Source organism: Monodelphis domestica, chromosome 7 (genome assembly GCF_027887165.1).
Source record: "Monodelphis domestica isolate mMonDom1 chromosome 7, mMonDom1.pri, whole genome shotgun sequence".
Lineage (NCBI taxonomy): Eukaryota > Metazoa > Chordata > Mammalia > Didelphimorphia > Didelphidae > Monodelphis > Monodelphis domestica.
In genome coordinates this window covers 118,239,687-118,256,090 of record NC_077233.1, presented here as the reverse complement: position 1 = coordinate 118,256,090, position 16,404 = coordinate 118,239,687, and the positions used below count along the sequence as shown (strand labels likewise).

At 36.0% G+C, this 16,404-nt stretch overlaps 1 protein-coding gene across 2 annotated transcripts in view; it reads left to right on the top strand.

Moving 5' to 3' along the window:
• Window positions 1–13,452, top strand: part of LURAP1L (leucine rich adaptor protein 1 like) — a 51,784-nt gene extending 38,332 nt beyond the window's left edge. For both annotated transcript variants that reach the window (XM_001365767.3, XM_007499570.2), the window contains exon 3: window positions 12,719–13,452. In XM_001365767.3, coding sequence (XP_001365804.2) covers window positions 12,719–13,093 — 375 coding nt within the window. In that variant the 3' untranslated portion in view covers window positions 13,094–13,452. The remainder of the gene's footprint in view (window positions 1–12,718) is intronic.
• The last annotated feature ends 2,952 nt before the right edge of the window (window positions 13,453–16,404 follow it).

Below are 16,404 nucleotides of genomic sequence, written 5' to 3'. Positions count from 1 at the left end.
CTTGTGAATAAAATAGAAAGATGTAGGTAGCATTAAAATTGAGAACTAGCTGAACAACTGAACCCAAAGAGCAGTGATTAATGAATGCATATCAACATGTGGTCTCTAGTGGAGTGGTGTAAAGATTAAAATTTAGGAATATGGGGAGACTGAGGCAGGTAGAAATTAGTTTCTCTCTGCAAGGAGTATTATTTTTTTTAGAGGTTTATTAAAGGTTAAAGATTAAAGAAAATACAGAATAAAAAAAAAAAAAACACGTGCCTAGGCCAGAGGTCTAGGCCAGATAACCTCACATCACAGAAGAGATGCACCTGCTCCAAAACAGAAGTCCAAAAGAGGCCCAAAAACCTTTGCCACCAGCTTAAATCCTTCCTCGATCTTGGCCCACCTCAGAATTCCTGTGAGATTACAAAGCATTTTGGGGAAGTGGAGCAAAGGCTTGTGGGGATTGTAGTCCTGTATTCGAGTCTATTTTTTACCATCCCCCGTTTGATTATTGTTGGGGAGCAAAGTTTCCCCAAAAAGGATCATGAGAACATAATCAACTTAAACATTACAATAATTTGAGGATAAGAGAAAGAAAAAAAATTAAACCAATAATTGCTGAAACGCATTGACAAAAAGCTAGTTAGGGGGCAGTCCCCTTTTGGCATAAAAGTATACATACAAATAAATGTTCGATCAACCACACCCAAAGTTCAATTTTGTGCAACTTGTGGTCTGGAGGCATTTTCGTGGTGGCTTCTCCAACAGTTCAGTTCTGGATTCATAGAGGTAACATCTTCTTTACCTAAAATTCTTCTCAAAAGGAATTTAAACTTTGCAATTTAAATAATAATATTTTTTTTTACATTCCCCCCGTTAAGAGGGTGATTAAAAAATCGGGATCACTTAGGGATGCATGGCTGAGGTATATGAATCAATTGGCAAGAGATATTAAAAGACATCAGAAAAATTGAAAAAAGAAAAAGAAAGAAAAATTTCTGGATTAAAATATAGACTATCAAAGTCTTATGTGTAAAAATTCCAAGTAAAAGAAAAATAAATCTATAACAGGTCCTTCAATCAGGGCCCAATCAAAATGATCTAAGCAATGATGCATTTGCCCAGTCAATAGCCAGGACTACAGAAAGGTACCACACTATGAGAGGCAGAAAAGAAAGGGACCAGATCATAGAAGCCAAGTAGGAGCCAAGTTTGGGGATACTCCTCTGTGAGTATCTTCAGAGTGAGTGTGGACACAAGGAAAGCCTATGTCTAGCAATGATAAACACAGTAACCTCGAGTCTTCATACTAGGTTCAAGACCTTTGTATTGGCCTAGAAGTGCATCAATCCATCCTGGATTGGCCTTTCTTTGGCTCTGTGCAATGGTTCTTGTGTGTATATCTTGTCCTGGAATCAGACAGAATCATTAAGCAAAGTACCATAATTTATTAAGTAATTAGTGGCATCATTTTTATAGTCACAAGCTTTTTAGGGCATGCATTAGCAAATGCATTTCAAACTTGTAGCACTGAAAAGTCAAAAAGTTAAAGAAAATCTTAATGCTGGTGACATGTGCTTCAAATATAAAAAGGAGAGAAAAAATAATAAAAAAACTGAAAAAGTATATTGCACATCCAAGAAAAATATAATAATAAAAGAGCTTTAAAATTCAAGAATGTAGCTTATAATCATTGACACTGTGTCAGGTAAGAAAATATAAAATGCAAGGCTTTCTCACCAAAAATGAGATCCATTTCCTCTTAATATCTGGCCATGATCACTGTGAGTGGAAGGCAAATGAATTGAACAAGGTTAACAATTTTTCATTTTTAAAAATACAGTAGTACAAATATGTAGTTATTAAAATCCCCAAAATTCTCAATAGCCCAATTAATTGCAATAGCAAATAAACACACTTTCGTATTTCACATAAGTTGCTGTATGACATTTTTAAAACCTATGAATTGATGGACATTTGTCACAATTTTTACAAACATAGCAATCTTTCAACCTTGGTATTTAAACATATTTTTTAAACAAAGTAAAACTCATCTTGGGTTAAGAACATAATCAAGAAATCTAGATATCATTCTGGTGCAAGTAAAGTAGTGAGCTGAAGAGTATAAATAAAGGGGTGCTCCTTTTGGAGGCTTTTAGGGATACAAATGCCTTGAGATTAACTGCCCAACTTCCATTCACATATTTAGAAATGTGGGACATTTTAGGAATGAACATTTTAGAAGGAACACTGATAGAGAATAGCTTGTCCTGAGGAGGGTAAAGTGGAGAAAGATAAAAAAAAAACATACCAACATAGGATCATTTGGAGGATCTGAGATGAAGACTTGGAGACACAAAATATGTGGCTCCAAAACAGTTCATTGCTGTCATACTAGATAATTAGTCCACTTGTTTTGTTTGGCCCCAGAGGCAGAACCAAGAGCAATGGAAACTGAAAAACTACAGATTATGGCACATGATTAGAAAAAATTCACTAGTGATGATTAGTTTCCAAAAAGGAAATGGGCTACCTGCCGAGGGGAGATGGCATTTCTCATTATGGAACGTCTTTCAAAATTGATATTATATGAACTTGTTGGAGAAGTTATAGAGGGAATTTCTAACATCTTGAACATTCTCTTATGTAGACACCTTCATTTCCTAGCTCCTAGGGAAATGAAACATTAGTCCATTTGAAATAGATAAGCATAAATTGGACTATATTAAGCAAACCTCTTAATTTCTCTGAATCTGTTTTCCTATCTATAAAATAGGGATATGAATATAAGAGCTATCTAGAGAATCAATCAGGAAATTCTGGGTTCAAATTCTACACATTATACAAAGTGACTGTGTAATCCCAGGCAAGTCATGAAACTTTTCCTTGCCCCAGACAACTTTCTGAGGAAATAAATAGGCTGCAATGAAGGTTCCCCTTATAAATAGTAGAGGAAATTTTATCACCTGGGAATTCCTTCTACCCCTGACTTAGGTTCAGTCTCCTTTCCTGTTATCTATCTTACAGTATGGTTGTGAGGAATAATCTTTTAGTTGTGTGACCCTTGGCAAGAAACTTTACCTTGTTTGCCTCAGTCTCCTAATCTGTAAAATGAGCTGAACATGAAAATGGCAAACCACCTGAGTATCTTTACCAAGAAAACCCAAAATAGGATCATGAAGACTCAGATATAACTGAAATGACTTAGCAACTTATATGTATATATGTATATAAATGTGATGTATTGCTTTAAAAAGATTAATGTGGTTCAATAAACACTGCTTTATCAAGGAGAGCCACATACATTTTTGAAGTTTTCTATCAAAATTATTTGATTAAAATATTTATACTTTAGAAATAATGATTAGTGTAATTATTTTTATTTTCAACAAGAACTCCCCATTCCCCAGTGTTGGCAAATGAAAGGCGCAAGATCAACTCAGCAAAATTATTACACATCTCTCTCACAATTTAGTTAAAAAATATGAAAAAAATTCCTAAGATTTTTATGTTTGCAGTAGAAATATTAAAATCAAAGATGGGAGGAATGAAACTTTTCTAGACTATGTTGAGCCCTGAATGATCTTATAGGATGAAAACATCAAGTTATATTTTGATTCTGAGTCCATGTTTTATTTCAGTCAAATATTTATTAAATGACTAGGAACTATATGTTATTTATTTTGCTATAAGTAAGTACTAGGGGAAATAAAAAAATGAAATAGTCTCTGCCCTTTAAGGGTCTTTCATTCATTGGGGGGACAATGCACTCATTTAAATAAATTCAAAACCCACATGTGTGTATGTATGCACACACACACACACACACACACACATACACATGAAGTAAAAGTAAGGTAATTTGTTTCCATATAGAGAGGAGGTATACTGTGGATTAGTTAGGGCTAACAGCAGAGTGAGAGAAGTCTTCTGGTAGGACTAGTTACTTAAGTTGAGCTTTGCAAGAGGAGAGAGATTCCTAGAGACAGAATAGGAAAGCTTGTTTTCTACCCATGTTATAACCTATATAAAAGCAAAAGAATGTTATACATTGAGGAACAAGTCAGCCAAATCAATTGGAATGTAGGGTGAATGAAAGGGATTCATGGGCCCAAAAAAGTAGACCAAGACCCAGATTTTAGAGGCCCAACAGATGCCTTTCTGTTTTGTAGTAGAGACAATTCTGGGGAAAGACACCAATGCTTTTTTTTAAATTAAGGACAAATATGGTTGGAACTGTGATTTTGATCTTTGATGAAGCTGATAAAATTGCATAGAAGGTGGATTTCACAACTGCTACAGAAAAAAAAAACAAACAAACCCATAATTTTCATAGCTCTTCCATCAACTTGGGGGTAATCTGTTGTGGTTCTAAATGCAAAAATTTAAGGAACATGTTGCATGAGCAAAAATCATGCAAGGTCTATTTCTAAGAGAACCTTTGCTAGCAAAGGAACCACAGTGACTAGCTCTGTCATTTATGATGTTTTGTTAAATCATCCTAATCAAATCTGCCTGGGCTTAAATAATTTTGGCTAATGTAATCAACTGTAAATTAGAGACTGGATATGCATAATGCAATCATTTAGGGAAGCATTTTTTCTTGTATTAATCAACAATTCATTCATTCATTTGACTAACGTGTATTAAGCATCAACTGTTCAGGGGCACCAGACTAAACAACAGGCAAGAAGCAAAGTTTAGTTAAGATGTAGCATTTTCCCTCATGGAGATTTCTTTCTAGTATAAGGATAAAACATAAACTCTTAGGGCAGTTGCCTTGTAGAGCAGCACACAAAGTACTTTATGACATCAGAGGGAGAAGAGTGTTGCAAATACTATAAACCTTTTTTGCCACCTCTTGTGTTCAAAAGGCAGTGAAGTGGCATAGCAAATAGAGTGCTGGGTCTTGAGTCAGGAAGTCTTATCTCCCCGAGTTCAAATATGGCCTCAGACACTTACTAGCTTTGTGACTTAGGACGAGTCACTTAACCTTGTTTGCCCTAGTTTCTCATCTATAAAATGAGCTGGAGAAGGAAATGGTAAACCACTCTAGTATCTTTTCCAAGAAAACCCCAAATGGGATCATGAAGAATGGGCTTTAGAGGCAGGAAGACCTGGTTCACAGCCATGCATATAAATGGAAAAGTCACCTAATCTATTAGTGCCCTAGACAACTTCCTAAAACCAGAAACTTAAAAAGGAGACATTAGGCTGCATTTTCACACTCTCACACTGAATGGCACCCACCCTGGGAAGGCACTGGAATTTCTTGATAATATATCATTTCAAGTGAACTTCAAATTCAACAAACTGGAAAGACGGAGGGAAGACTTTTTGGCCATAGTGACTAGAGTATTGAAGGCAAAGATGTAAGATAGGCTAGAGTATGCTTTGGTAACTGAGAATAATACAATTTTATGAACCACAGAATGTGTGGAGTGAAGGAATGCAAGGTAAAGCTGGAAAAAGTGAAGAGATCCTGAAATAATAGAGGATTTGAAATTTATTTGGAAGGCAATTGGGGGTTACTGAAGATTTCTGAGTAGGGGAATAATGTAAACAATATCTTGTATTTTATTATAGACATGAATTAGATATTACAGAGATAGTGTTTGGTCTGATATTTGATTTTTTTAAAAACAGTCAAAATAGCATCATTTTGCTCTTCTTTGGGATTCTTTTGGAAGATTTAATCATTTGGTGAGAGGACATATCCTGATTATTCCATCATTGATGGAAGGGACAAATCTGAAATCAGGAGAAGACTGAGAATTTTGGCTAAAGTTGAGAGGCCTGAGGCAGGTTTGGTGCACAGAACTCACAGGCAAGATTCAAGAATGTCCTCCTGTTTGTTGATTTTGAAGCCAGCCAGATGCAGCTTTCCTTTCCAATTTCCCAAAACAACATCAATCAGGCAACTGTGCTGATGACAGTGTTTTCTATGTGCATAATTTAACTGGCCTGTTGGGAAATTACTCTTCACAAAGGTTTTGTTTTTGTTTTGTTTTTGTTTTTGCTTTCAATTCACCAAACAAGAGCACCAGTGGAGAAGAACAAAGCTGGCTGGTGTCACTGTGGATGCCTGGGTTCTCCAGACACCAGAAACAGATTTATTTACTGAATTTTCCAGCCTACATTGAAAGGAATATGAAACTAAGAAGGAGTAGGAGATGGAAGGAAGAAAGATGCTCTGGAATGAGGACACAGAAGGTGTGATCTCCAAAGTGTTCTTGGTAACATCACCATGGGCAGAAAAATAACATGGCTACATGGTCTTACTTTACAGACTCCAAGGACAAAATCAAATCTTAAAGATCCTGCTGAGAAGATAATTTGGAAGGTGGTTTATAAATATGATTGTTAATACAGCTGTATGAAATAGAAATTCACAGTACTAGTAACAGAGAAAGAGTTTTTGAAATAATCCCTGCAGTAAACCTAGAGGGAGGGGAAAGGAGAGAAGAGTGGAGAAAACTGGTGGAGAAGCAATTTTTCAAGCAATGGGAATCAAGGCTGTGCAATTTGGAACATTCTGATGCTTTTTGAAATGTACAAAAGTATGTATGGAAAGAAATGTGGCCAAGAAAGGGGCCTTGCCAACCCGAGATAAAGAACTCACTTCCTCCAACTACTGATTACTTTCCAAGCAAATCTGAATGAACAATGCCGATTCTATATTCTTGTATAGAAATTAGGGATGTAATATCTATCACTCTGAAAGGCAGCTGTAATCTGTTTTCTTTTCTTCTCAGGACACAATGCTGTTTTTTTTTTTTTAATGAGCATGCAAAGTAGAATACCATCCCTGGGATTCAGATTTCAACTGCCCTAGGCATTTGTGATTTCTCTCCAGGGGCCTGGGATTTTAACTTGGAAATTCATAAACAGAGAGTATATTCCATGTTAATTTGTCAAAAATGCCCTAGAAGTAGAGCCAAAAAATTGTAAGGGAAGGAAGATAAAGTAAAAGATGGTAGCAACATTCAGGCATTAGTTATTCTAGTTACACTCAAAGTTTTCCAAATGTGACAAATTTATTCATCAGTCCCTCTACTTGAAATATTAATTCATTGTTGATATATTGAAGATAAATATACATATGAGCTGCTATTGAATGTTTTTGGACTCCTTGTGATCCCATTTGGAATGTTCCCTAGAAAGATATTGAAGTGACTTGACATTTCCTTCTCTAGCTTATCTTACAGATCAGGAAACTGAGGCCAAATGGGTTAAGTGACTTGTCCAGGGTCACAAGTTAGTATCTGAGACTAGATTTGAATTCACAAAGATGAGTCTTCCTGACTCCAGGTACTCCATGCTCTATCCATAGCTGCCCAGTACTGTAAGACAAATATTATTTCCCAGTTGAACCCTTAAATGTTTAGAGCAGAAACTTCTATGATACCTAAAAGTTGCTAAGATAAAACCCACATAGAATCCCAAGTGCTTGTTTTGTCAATGTATTAATGTTTATGTTGTTTTTTGTTTTTAACTAAATCTTTCATACAAGCAGTATGATTAATTATTTCACTCTCTCTCAATCCTTTCTTTATTTCTTATAGTTACTCCAATTAGTCAGAAAAATGACTAAAAGGGAGCAGAGTAAGGATACAGAGTAAGGATAAAGAAGTCTGGACTTGGAGTCAGAGAAGCAAGGTTCAAATCTTTCAAATTCTGACCTAAACTATTTATTTCATGCATGACCTTAGAAATAATTTCATTTATACCTGTCAATACACATTGGGGGAAACTAAGACCCAGTGAGTGTCAGTGATTTTTCTTTAAATAAACGGACACTTTGATTTTCAGTTCAGTATTCTAACCACTACACCATAAGGAACTCACCTACACAGTCCTTTAATAATAAAAAATTGTCAATGTTCTTTGCTCATCAACCTTCAGGACTTTGGCCAATAATAGTTCTCCTTGTTCAGGATAAAACAAATCCTAGAGTAAATATCAACTCCTGAATAGTGAGGAGTTGACTATATTCTTTGCTCTCGCATTCTTCCTCAAACTAAAATGGACTTGGAGTAAATTCATCTGTTAGGAACTCCCAGTGAAAAACTTCCTCTCGTAATTCAGATAAACATCTTCTCTAATTTATAGGGTTGGAGGGAGGTCTATGTCTCTAGCAAGTTGAAGTCAGGAAGATCTTGGTTTTGATACTGACTGTGAAACATACTATCTGTGTGACGCTGATTGAGTATGGTAAACTTTTATCCACAATTTTAGGCACTCCTCCTTCACAAGAGTCCTTTTCTCTCAGGACAAAATTGCAAGATTTATAGCAAAAGCTATAATTGAAATAAACCAAGAGGAGAGACTTTTTTTTCATCTCTTTCTTTTACCATCACTAACAGTTTCTTGACTTAAGAAAATGGCACATCAATTGTGTATGTGTGTGTGTTTTTTTCAATGAACACTTAATGAGTAACACTAGTTATGCTATGGGATTTGGGTTAACTAGAAAAAATTCATTGGCATTTAAGCCTAAACAAATGGCAGAATGAGAAGAGAATCAGATTCACTAGTTTTTAATACCCCAACTAATCCATCGTTTCTTTTGTTAAATGTCATTTTGATTTGTTTCTGTGAAAACAGTCAATTAAACAAGTACTCATTGAATAACCATCATGTGCTAGCACTTTATTATTGCTATCCAAACAAAGAGATGGATATTTGGACTATTGCTCATTTCATCACTTCCTTTTAGCAATATTGTCTTTACCTCGGAGATAAAACTAGAAATAATCATGAATCAGTTGTTCTCTGATTGCTTTCAGAACCTGAATTCCTAGACCTACCTAAATGATATTGCCTGTCATAATACCTCATTCTTTTATATGCTTTTTCCAGAAACTACCTTCTCTTACTCAGATTTTGCTCTGCACTAATGATGATGTGATTTGAAATTAGGAAATCATTTCTACATTTATTATTCCGAGATAAAGATGATGATGACACAAAATATAGCTTTCCACTGTTCCCCTCAAACCCCATTAGTGGTTCAGAATTAGAATATAAATTCCAAAAACTCACATTCTCTCAGAAATGAAGGTTTAATGATGCCCTTTCCCCACCACCGCCATGTATGGAATAGTATTATAGAGTGGGAGTGTCTTGAGGGCAGGGATTGTGTTTGTATAACCTGTTCCTAGTACTGTGCCTTACTTGTCAAAGTTACTTAATAAATGCAAGAATTGAATTACAAGGATTATTTTCCCCTTTTTATAGATGAGAAAGTGGGTTAATTAACTTATTCTTGGTTAAATGGCTTAGAAAAATAGGTGAGTATCAGAGTTTAGATATTTTATTTGCTTTGTATAATGTTCTCAGGGTTTGAGGTACCAGCCTCCCCCCTCTCCTCCCAAACCACAACCTTCAGCACTCTGTATAAATGATTGCCAGACTTTATATATGAATGTGGCAAGAAAGGGTGGGGCAGCTGCCGAAGGCAGAGGCAACATAGTAATTTAGCAATTTAGTGGATTGCTCACATGTTCAAGGTTGAACAGTAATTGCAACCTCTCCAAAGTTAAAAAGATGGTGCTATAATGCTGTTCCAGGAAACTGAAGAAATGTCCCAGCCCTCTTTTGTGTGATACAGAGTTTATTTATCAGTTTATCTACTATGTGCCAAGTCCCCCATATTAAAGGCTTGACATGTAGGGAGTTCATTTCTAATGTAGGCAAAAGTATGTGCAAAGACAGGGACATGGGAGTAAATAAGATGAGAATCTCTTGGGTTGTTTTTGATTTAGTCATGGAGCAAGTCACTTAATCTCCGCTGCCTCAGTTTCCTCATCTGTAAAATGGGGATGATAATAAAACTTGGCTCATAGGCTTTTTGTGATATTTGTAAATATTTGTAAAGTACTTAACACAGTACCTGACATAAAGTAGGTTTTATATAAATACTATACTTATTACCACCATCTAGAGTATCCATGTACTCACCTCATCTTTACTGCAATCACTGAGAGGACACAAGGTCAATGTTAAATCCATAATAATCAATCAGCCAGATTAAAAAATTCCCTTTGACCTGTATTTTTATTTTTTTCCACCTGTAGTTCAATGACCTGTAGATATTTTATTTCCAAAGAGTGATTTTTCGAAAGAGTTATTTCATGATCAAAGGAAGCTTTGTCTGCTTTCTACTTCAGCTCCCTTCTTTATTGCCTAACATATTTGTTTAAATTTGATTCATGAAAACCACTAGTATAACAGTAATTAAAATTGCTTAAGAAATCAGTGGAGATAGAGAGAACTATTTTCCACATCAGATATTGAATATGGTTAATCCCTTACTTAAAAACAAATCATGCTTATAAATGCATGGGCATTGATGTCTATTCCCTGCCTCTGGGGCGCCCTTCCACCACTGGTTCTCCTTCCCCTGCTTCTGATGCTGCTCTGTCCTCATCTGGATCATGGAATGGTACCTGTTGCTAGGATAACACTTCTATTTGGATATGAAGGCCGTCACTCCTCCAGAATATCCACTCTTCTACCTCAATTTCCTTTATTCTCCTAAGGTCCAGAGGAATTGGAGATTCAGTGAGATGCTTACCCGTGAATGTCTGTATATGCCTGACTGAAGATCTTCATAATCTAATGACACTTTTTAGACCTTGCTATTTTTGAACCACTCATTTTGGCTCTTATCTTATAGTGTAGTGGAAAGAGAACTGATTGAAGTTAAGTGGATGAGGTTTCAAAAACCAACTCTGATATTTACTATATCAATGGTCTTGGGAGAGTCATTTAACCTTCATGATCTCAGTTTCCTGATCTATCAAGTAAGGAAGCTAAAATAGATGGCTTCTGAGGTCTCTTTCAACTTCAGTCTATTAACCTATGATCATGATTACCTTAGATATTTCGTAGGTGTATGTCTCTCAAACTTGATTATAAACTATAAGAGTATAGAGACCAAGTCTTAAACTTCTGGTATAAGCCTTCAATACTTCTCCCTATTACCATTTTTTTGTTGTCCCTCTGTTTCCTTGAGATTCAACTGAGACATCTCAGTTTCAAGAAGCCTTCTCAAATTTCCTCAATTAAAAACAATCTCTCCTTATTCTTCCTATAGTACTTTGCCTACACCATTCATTTGTCCTTTTCCCATTCTCTCAAGTAATAGTTATTTTTGCAATTAATACTCACCAGCTCCTTGCTTTAGGCTGTACGGTCCTTTGCATCAGGGCATTTGACTTGTTTCTCTTTGTGTCTAGTACCTGGTGTGTTCTTGAACATTACATAATAAGGACTTGATCAATATGTGTTGAGTTCATGAATTATGTTGCTGGTGTGTATGTTCATGATCAATGGTACCTCATAAATGAAGCCATCTGAACTTAAATTCATAAACTTTTATATATGTACAATTTCATGTAAATAAATGTTTTCCTCTATTATATTCTATGCCATATTTATTTTGTGTGGTTTTCTGGAAGAAGATTAGGAAGTTATCCAAGTTACTTTAATTTCTGAGCCAACCAAAGACTCCCCCACCTTTTTAATTTTTTTTTTTATTTATACAGTTACTTGAAACCTGTAACCCAAGCTTCATTGTACTTCAAATAATCCATGGAAATGTCACTCCGCTGAATGTTAGTTTGCCATTTTCACCCCGTGGTCCAAGGTTCTATCAGACTTATGGATTAATCCATAACCAGGAAACTCTTTTTTAGAGGAACTATAATTATAGGCTGTACATGCATGCATTTGGAGCCAAGAGGCCTGATTCTCCCCTATGAGGCATAAGGGTGTGCCCTGCAGTATCCACCCCCTCACAGCATTGTCACCTTAAAGATCTTTAGGAAACAAAACAGGAAACATTGGTATCAGACTGTGCTATTCAGAACCAAATTCTTCATTTTCCAACCATCATGCAGTTATCTACTTTGTGTGTGTGTGTGTGTGTGTGTGTGTGTGTGTGTGTGTGTGTGTGTGTGTGAGAGAGAGAGAGAGAGGCAGAGAGACAGAGAAAGACAAAGAGTCAGAGACAGAGAGACAGAGGCAGAGAAAGAGGGGGGGGGTGAGGAACCTTTAGTGGTAAAATAGTGTCCGATATGAATCTCATTTCTAGTGTAGGACAATAGCTGAAGGCCCTCTACCCATTCCTTTGCTCACAACCATTGAGCCCATTTACAGTGGAAAAATATGTAATGAAAGTATGATGAACACCATTTTAAAACTAAGAAAATTTGGGACTTCAAAAGATTAAGTCATATATAGTCAGAACTTGAACCTAGATCTCACTAGATTTACTATGTTTTTCCCATTGTTCCATGTTGTCTCATTGATGGCACACCTAAGACACTGGGTTTGTTTGTTTGCTTTTAATTTTTAAACCCTCACCTTCCATCTTAGAATCACTACTGTGTATTGGATCCAAGGCAGAAGAGTGGTAAGGTATAGGGAATGGGGGTTAAGTGACTTGCCCAGGGTCACCCAGCTAGGAAGTGTCTGAGGCCAGATTTTAACCCAGAATCTTCCACTCTAGGCCTGGTTCTCAATCTACTGAGCCTCCTAGCTACTTCTCATTCCTTTTTTTTTTTTAAAGAATGTCTTCTATTGTATTTTCTATTATAACTTAAATATGGTAGATTATAGTATATAGAGATTCATTTTATATAAAATTCTATGAATTTTTTTTAAGCTCTGCATATTTGGAAGATTGTAAAGCAAATTACATACATTTCCTCCTTTTTCCCTACAGGTTAACCTCAGAGCCACTGACGTCAGGCTCATGCGGCAGCTGCTCATCATCAATGACAGCATCGAGTCCATCAAGTGGATGATGGAAGAAAAGGGTACAATCACCAGCCGAGGCAGCAGCCTTAGTGGGAGCCTATGCAGTTTATTGGAAAGCCAAAACACCTCCTTACAAGGAAGCTACAATAGCTTACAGGACTGCAGTGATGGGTTGGATGGAATATCAGTGGGCAGTTATCTGGACACTTTGGCAGATGATGTCCCAGGTCACCAGACCCCTTCTGATTTGGACCAGTTCAGTGACACCTCTCTAATAGAAGACTCACAATCTTTACACAAGCATTCTAAATTTGATTCTGAATACTACCGTTTTGGCTAATAACAAGGGCTTTCTCATGGGACTGGTGTGCAATTAACTTATATTTATCTTCTTTCTCTGCTGCTATTTTATTTTTGTGATAAAAAATGCAAACTTTTCCAAGGAAAGCTTATTTTGAAGCCGCTTTACACCTCTTCACTTGCTCCTAACATTTCTTGTCAGGATTGATTCTCCCCCTGCTCTTCTTAATCTCCATTCTTAATTTATTGCAGAGACTTTTCCCTCATAGTACAATGCCACAGTTAAAGTGGGAAAAAAAGGAAAGCAATAAACTTATTTTTCTCTCTTTTTAAAACACATGTTCAGGGATTACCAGTAAAACTTTTTGCTAAATTTAAAAATAAACCATGTTCTGATAACCATTTTGTAGCTCATGTTCTTAAATAATTATAAATGTTATCTTCTAGGTATCTGTGAAGTCTTGTGTGCATGATTCTGTTTCTTTGTTTATTTTAAATTGACTGAACTTCCAATGGGACTCATTAATAATGGGCTCACTTTTCTCACTGTGATTCTCCTTTGCATATATTGAACCCTTGTTCTGCTTTTGAGATGAAGTCATTTGGGTGTGGGAACCCTTCTCTTCCCTTCCAGTTCCCCCTCCCCACATGAGATCATATAAAACCAGTCTCCAGATTGCAATGTACTAACTTTTTTTAAGAGCTGGAGATAGTACACATGAGATGTTTCACCTGCAAGTTAGAAAGGTCTTGGGCCCCTTAGGATGGCATAATAAAATAGATGGCAATTTACCTTCTATTTTTTGCCTGTAAGTGAGGCGACTAGGTGGCATAACATTAGACTTAGAAAGACCTGAATTCAATTCTTCCCTCAGAGACTTATTAGCAATGTGTTCCTGGGAGAATCACTTAATCAGCTTCAATCCCTCATCTTTAAAAAGTAACAAAATAGCACCATTGTCAATTCTATGGACAAAATCATATCCTTTTTTGAATGTTGAGCCAATAGGTAGCATAAAGTCCAGAGTCTCTTCTACAAAATAGAACATGGTATACAGGTAGGTCGAGAGAGAAACTTCTGAATGAGAAGAAATCGACATGAATAAAGACTAAGAGGTAGTCATTTTAAAGGGATAGTGAGGAGGCCATGACTAGAATGATCTTGTGACGTAAAATGGACTCATGAAAGGAAAATTGAGATTGGGGGAGAGTAGTTACTTACCTGATATGATTTGAGAGTGTTTTGTGTTCCAAGTTTCTCCCATGCCAGGAATGCCATAGCAATGGAAATTATTGCTAGCTGGCTCTGAGTAATTTCAGGAAATCTGCATGATATTTTTACTGGATTGAGATATTATGTTGCCCAGACCCTAATTAATATATGGACACATTTATTTCCTCAGTAAATCTATTAGGATTAGTTATCACCTGGGAGAGTACAGAGTTCAGTATTATTAGATGGTTAGGTTGAAAGAAGTAGAATGTCTAAAGGACTATTCCAAAGGACATATTAGGACTTCCAATACATTGACTCAGAAATATTGCTTTGGTACATATGAAAACCAAGTAAATTTAGAACAAAATAAAGCAAATTAAACCAATAGTTTTATTTTTAAAAATGTGTCACATAATCCATATTTTGCTACTTACTTTCATAGTAAGTATTTCAAATGGGAGGGGGAAAAATCTCACTAACATTTAAAGTTGTCACCTCAAAGTACCATCAGAAGAGGGCAACTAGAATGATTGAGAAACTAGAGATTGTGACATAGGAAGATAGGTTGAAAGATTGGGACTATTTAGCCAGGAAAAAACATGCATAGAGAAATGATAGCTATCTCCAAGTATTCAAAGACTGAAAGTTGGAATGAGAGAGATTTCAGCTGGATTCAAAAACAAACCTTTCAACTGCAATTGGGCAGCAATGTCTTTCTTATTACTGAAGGGTTTCAAGCTAAAGCTGGATTCTCAGTTATGAGGGATTTTGAAATAGGTACTCCTGCTCAGGCAGGCATTAGAATAGATGATCCTGAGCTCCATGCCTCCTATGAGACTCTGAGAGTTGGTTAAGTTTAGATCCTTAAGATTTTGATGTTCATCTGGTAAATTACATAGTATCTCAGAGAGAGAGAGCCTTAGAGAACATCTAGTTCCACTTATGCCTTAATAAGAATGTTGCCTTCAATATACCCAAATGCTCCTTTAGTTATTACTTGAACATATCCAGTAAGAGATCTACTACCTCCTAAGGCAGCCCAGGAAACTTATAGTTAGCTCTCATTGTTCAGTTTTTCCTCACATCAGTTTTAAATTTGCCTTTTTATAATTGATAAATTCTCCAGATTTATTGGGCCTGATTTACTGTCATGATTGTTTCTAGAGTTAAGAAATGGAAAAAAAATGTTAATGATACATATTAAATTTAACAAGTTCTAAATGTATAGATTATACAAAGCTCCTAGTCTAACAGTAAATTTTATATCCTGATTGTGACATCCTACATGTTAGACTAGAACCAGTCATTATTGAATTAAAATAATATGACTTAGAGGTATGGGTATACTGATAAATTAATCGGCTCTCAAAAATGCATACTAAATTTAGAAAGTATAATATATATTTTTATCCAAATCTCTGATAAAAATGTTAGATAGGATAGGGGCTACACACAGATTGGGGGGGGGTACTTCCCAGTAGATCATCTTCCAAATTGACACTGAACCAAAAATGACTAGCCATTTGTCAAATCCTAAATTTGTCTACTTGTATTATTTTTTTATGTATCTACTCATTGCCTTTCCCTGTTGAGCAGGAGAATAGCACCAGAAGTCTCTGACACAGACATTGTTTCTGTATCATGCCCCTTACCAAGTCTAGTAAAATGTCTAAATGTCCCTGTCAAAATGAGAAGTAAGGTTAGGATGGGATAACCTGTTGTTTTATTTTTTTTAATATGTTTGCTTAATACCAGATCTTTCTCTTTCATCCAGGATAGAAATGTTGCCATTGCTCATGGGCCAGATCATATTGATTTGTGTGAGAATCTTAACCTGCTCTATTTTCCAGCCTTAGCAGTTAGTCTCTAAAATGTCTGGTCCCATTCTATACACTCCCAGAAACTTACTATAATGGTGCTTTTTTTTTTTTTTAATGCAGACATTCTTATATCTTAATGGGTTTAACCCTGCAGTTCAGAACCTTTATATCCATGTGATCCACTGACTTTACCCTCACAGAAAGCAGCATTTACAGAAATGTGCCACCTCAACCAACAGGTTAACCTATTCTTGACAAAGACACGTTGGTCCTTTGGAGTATCACTTTCTCATCCAGTTATTTATTTACCATCTC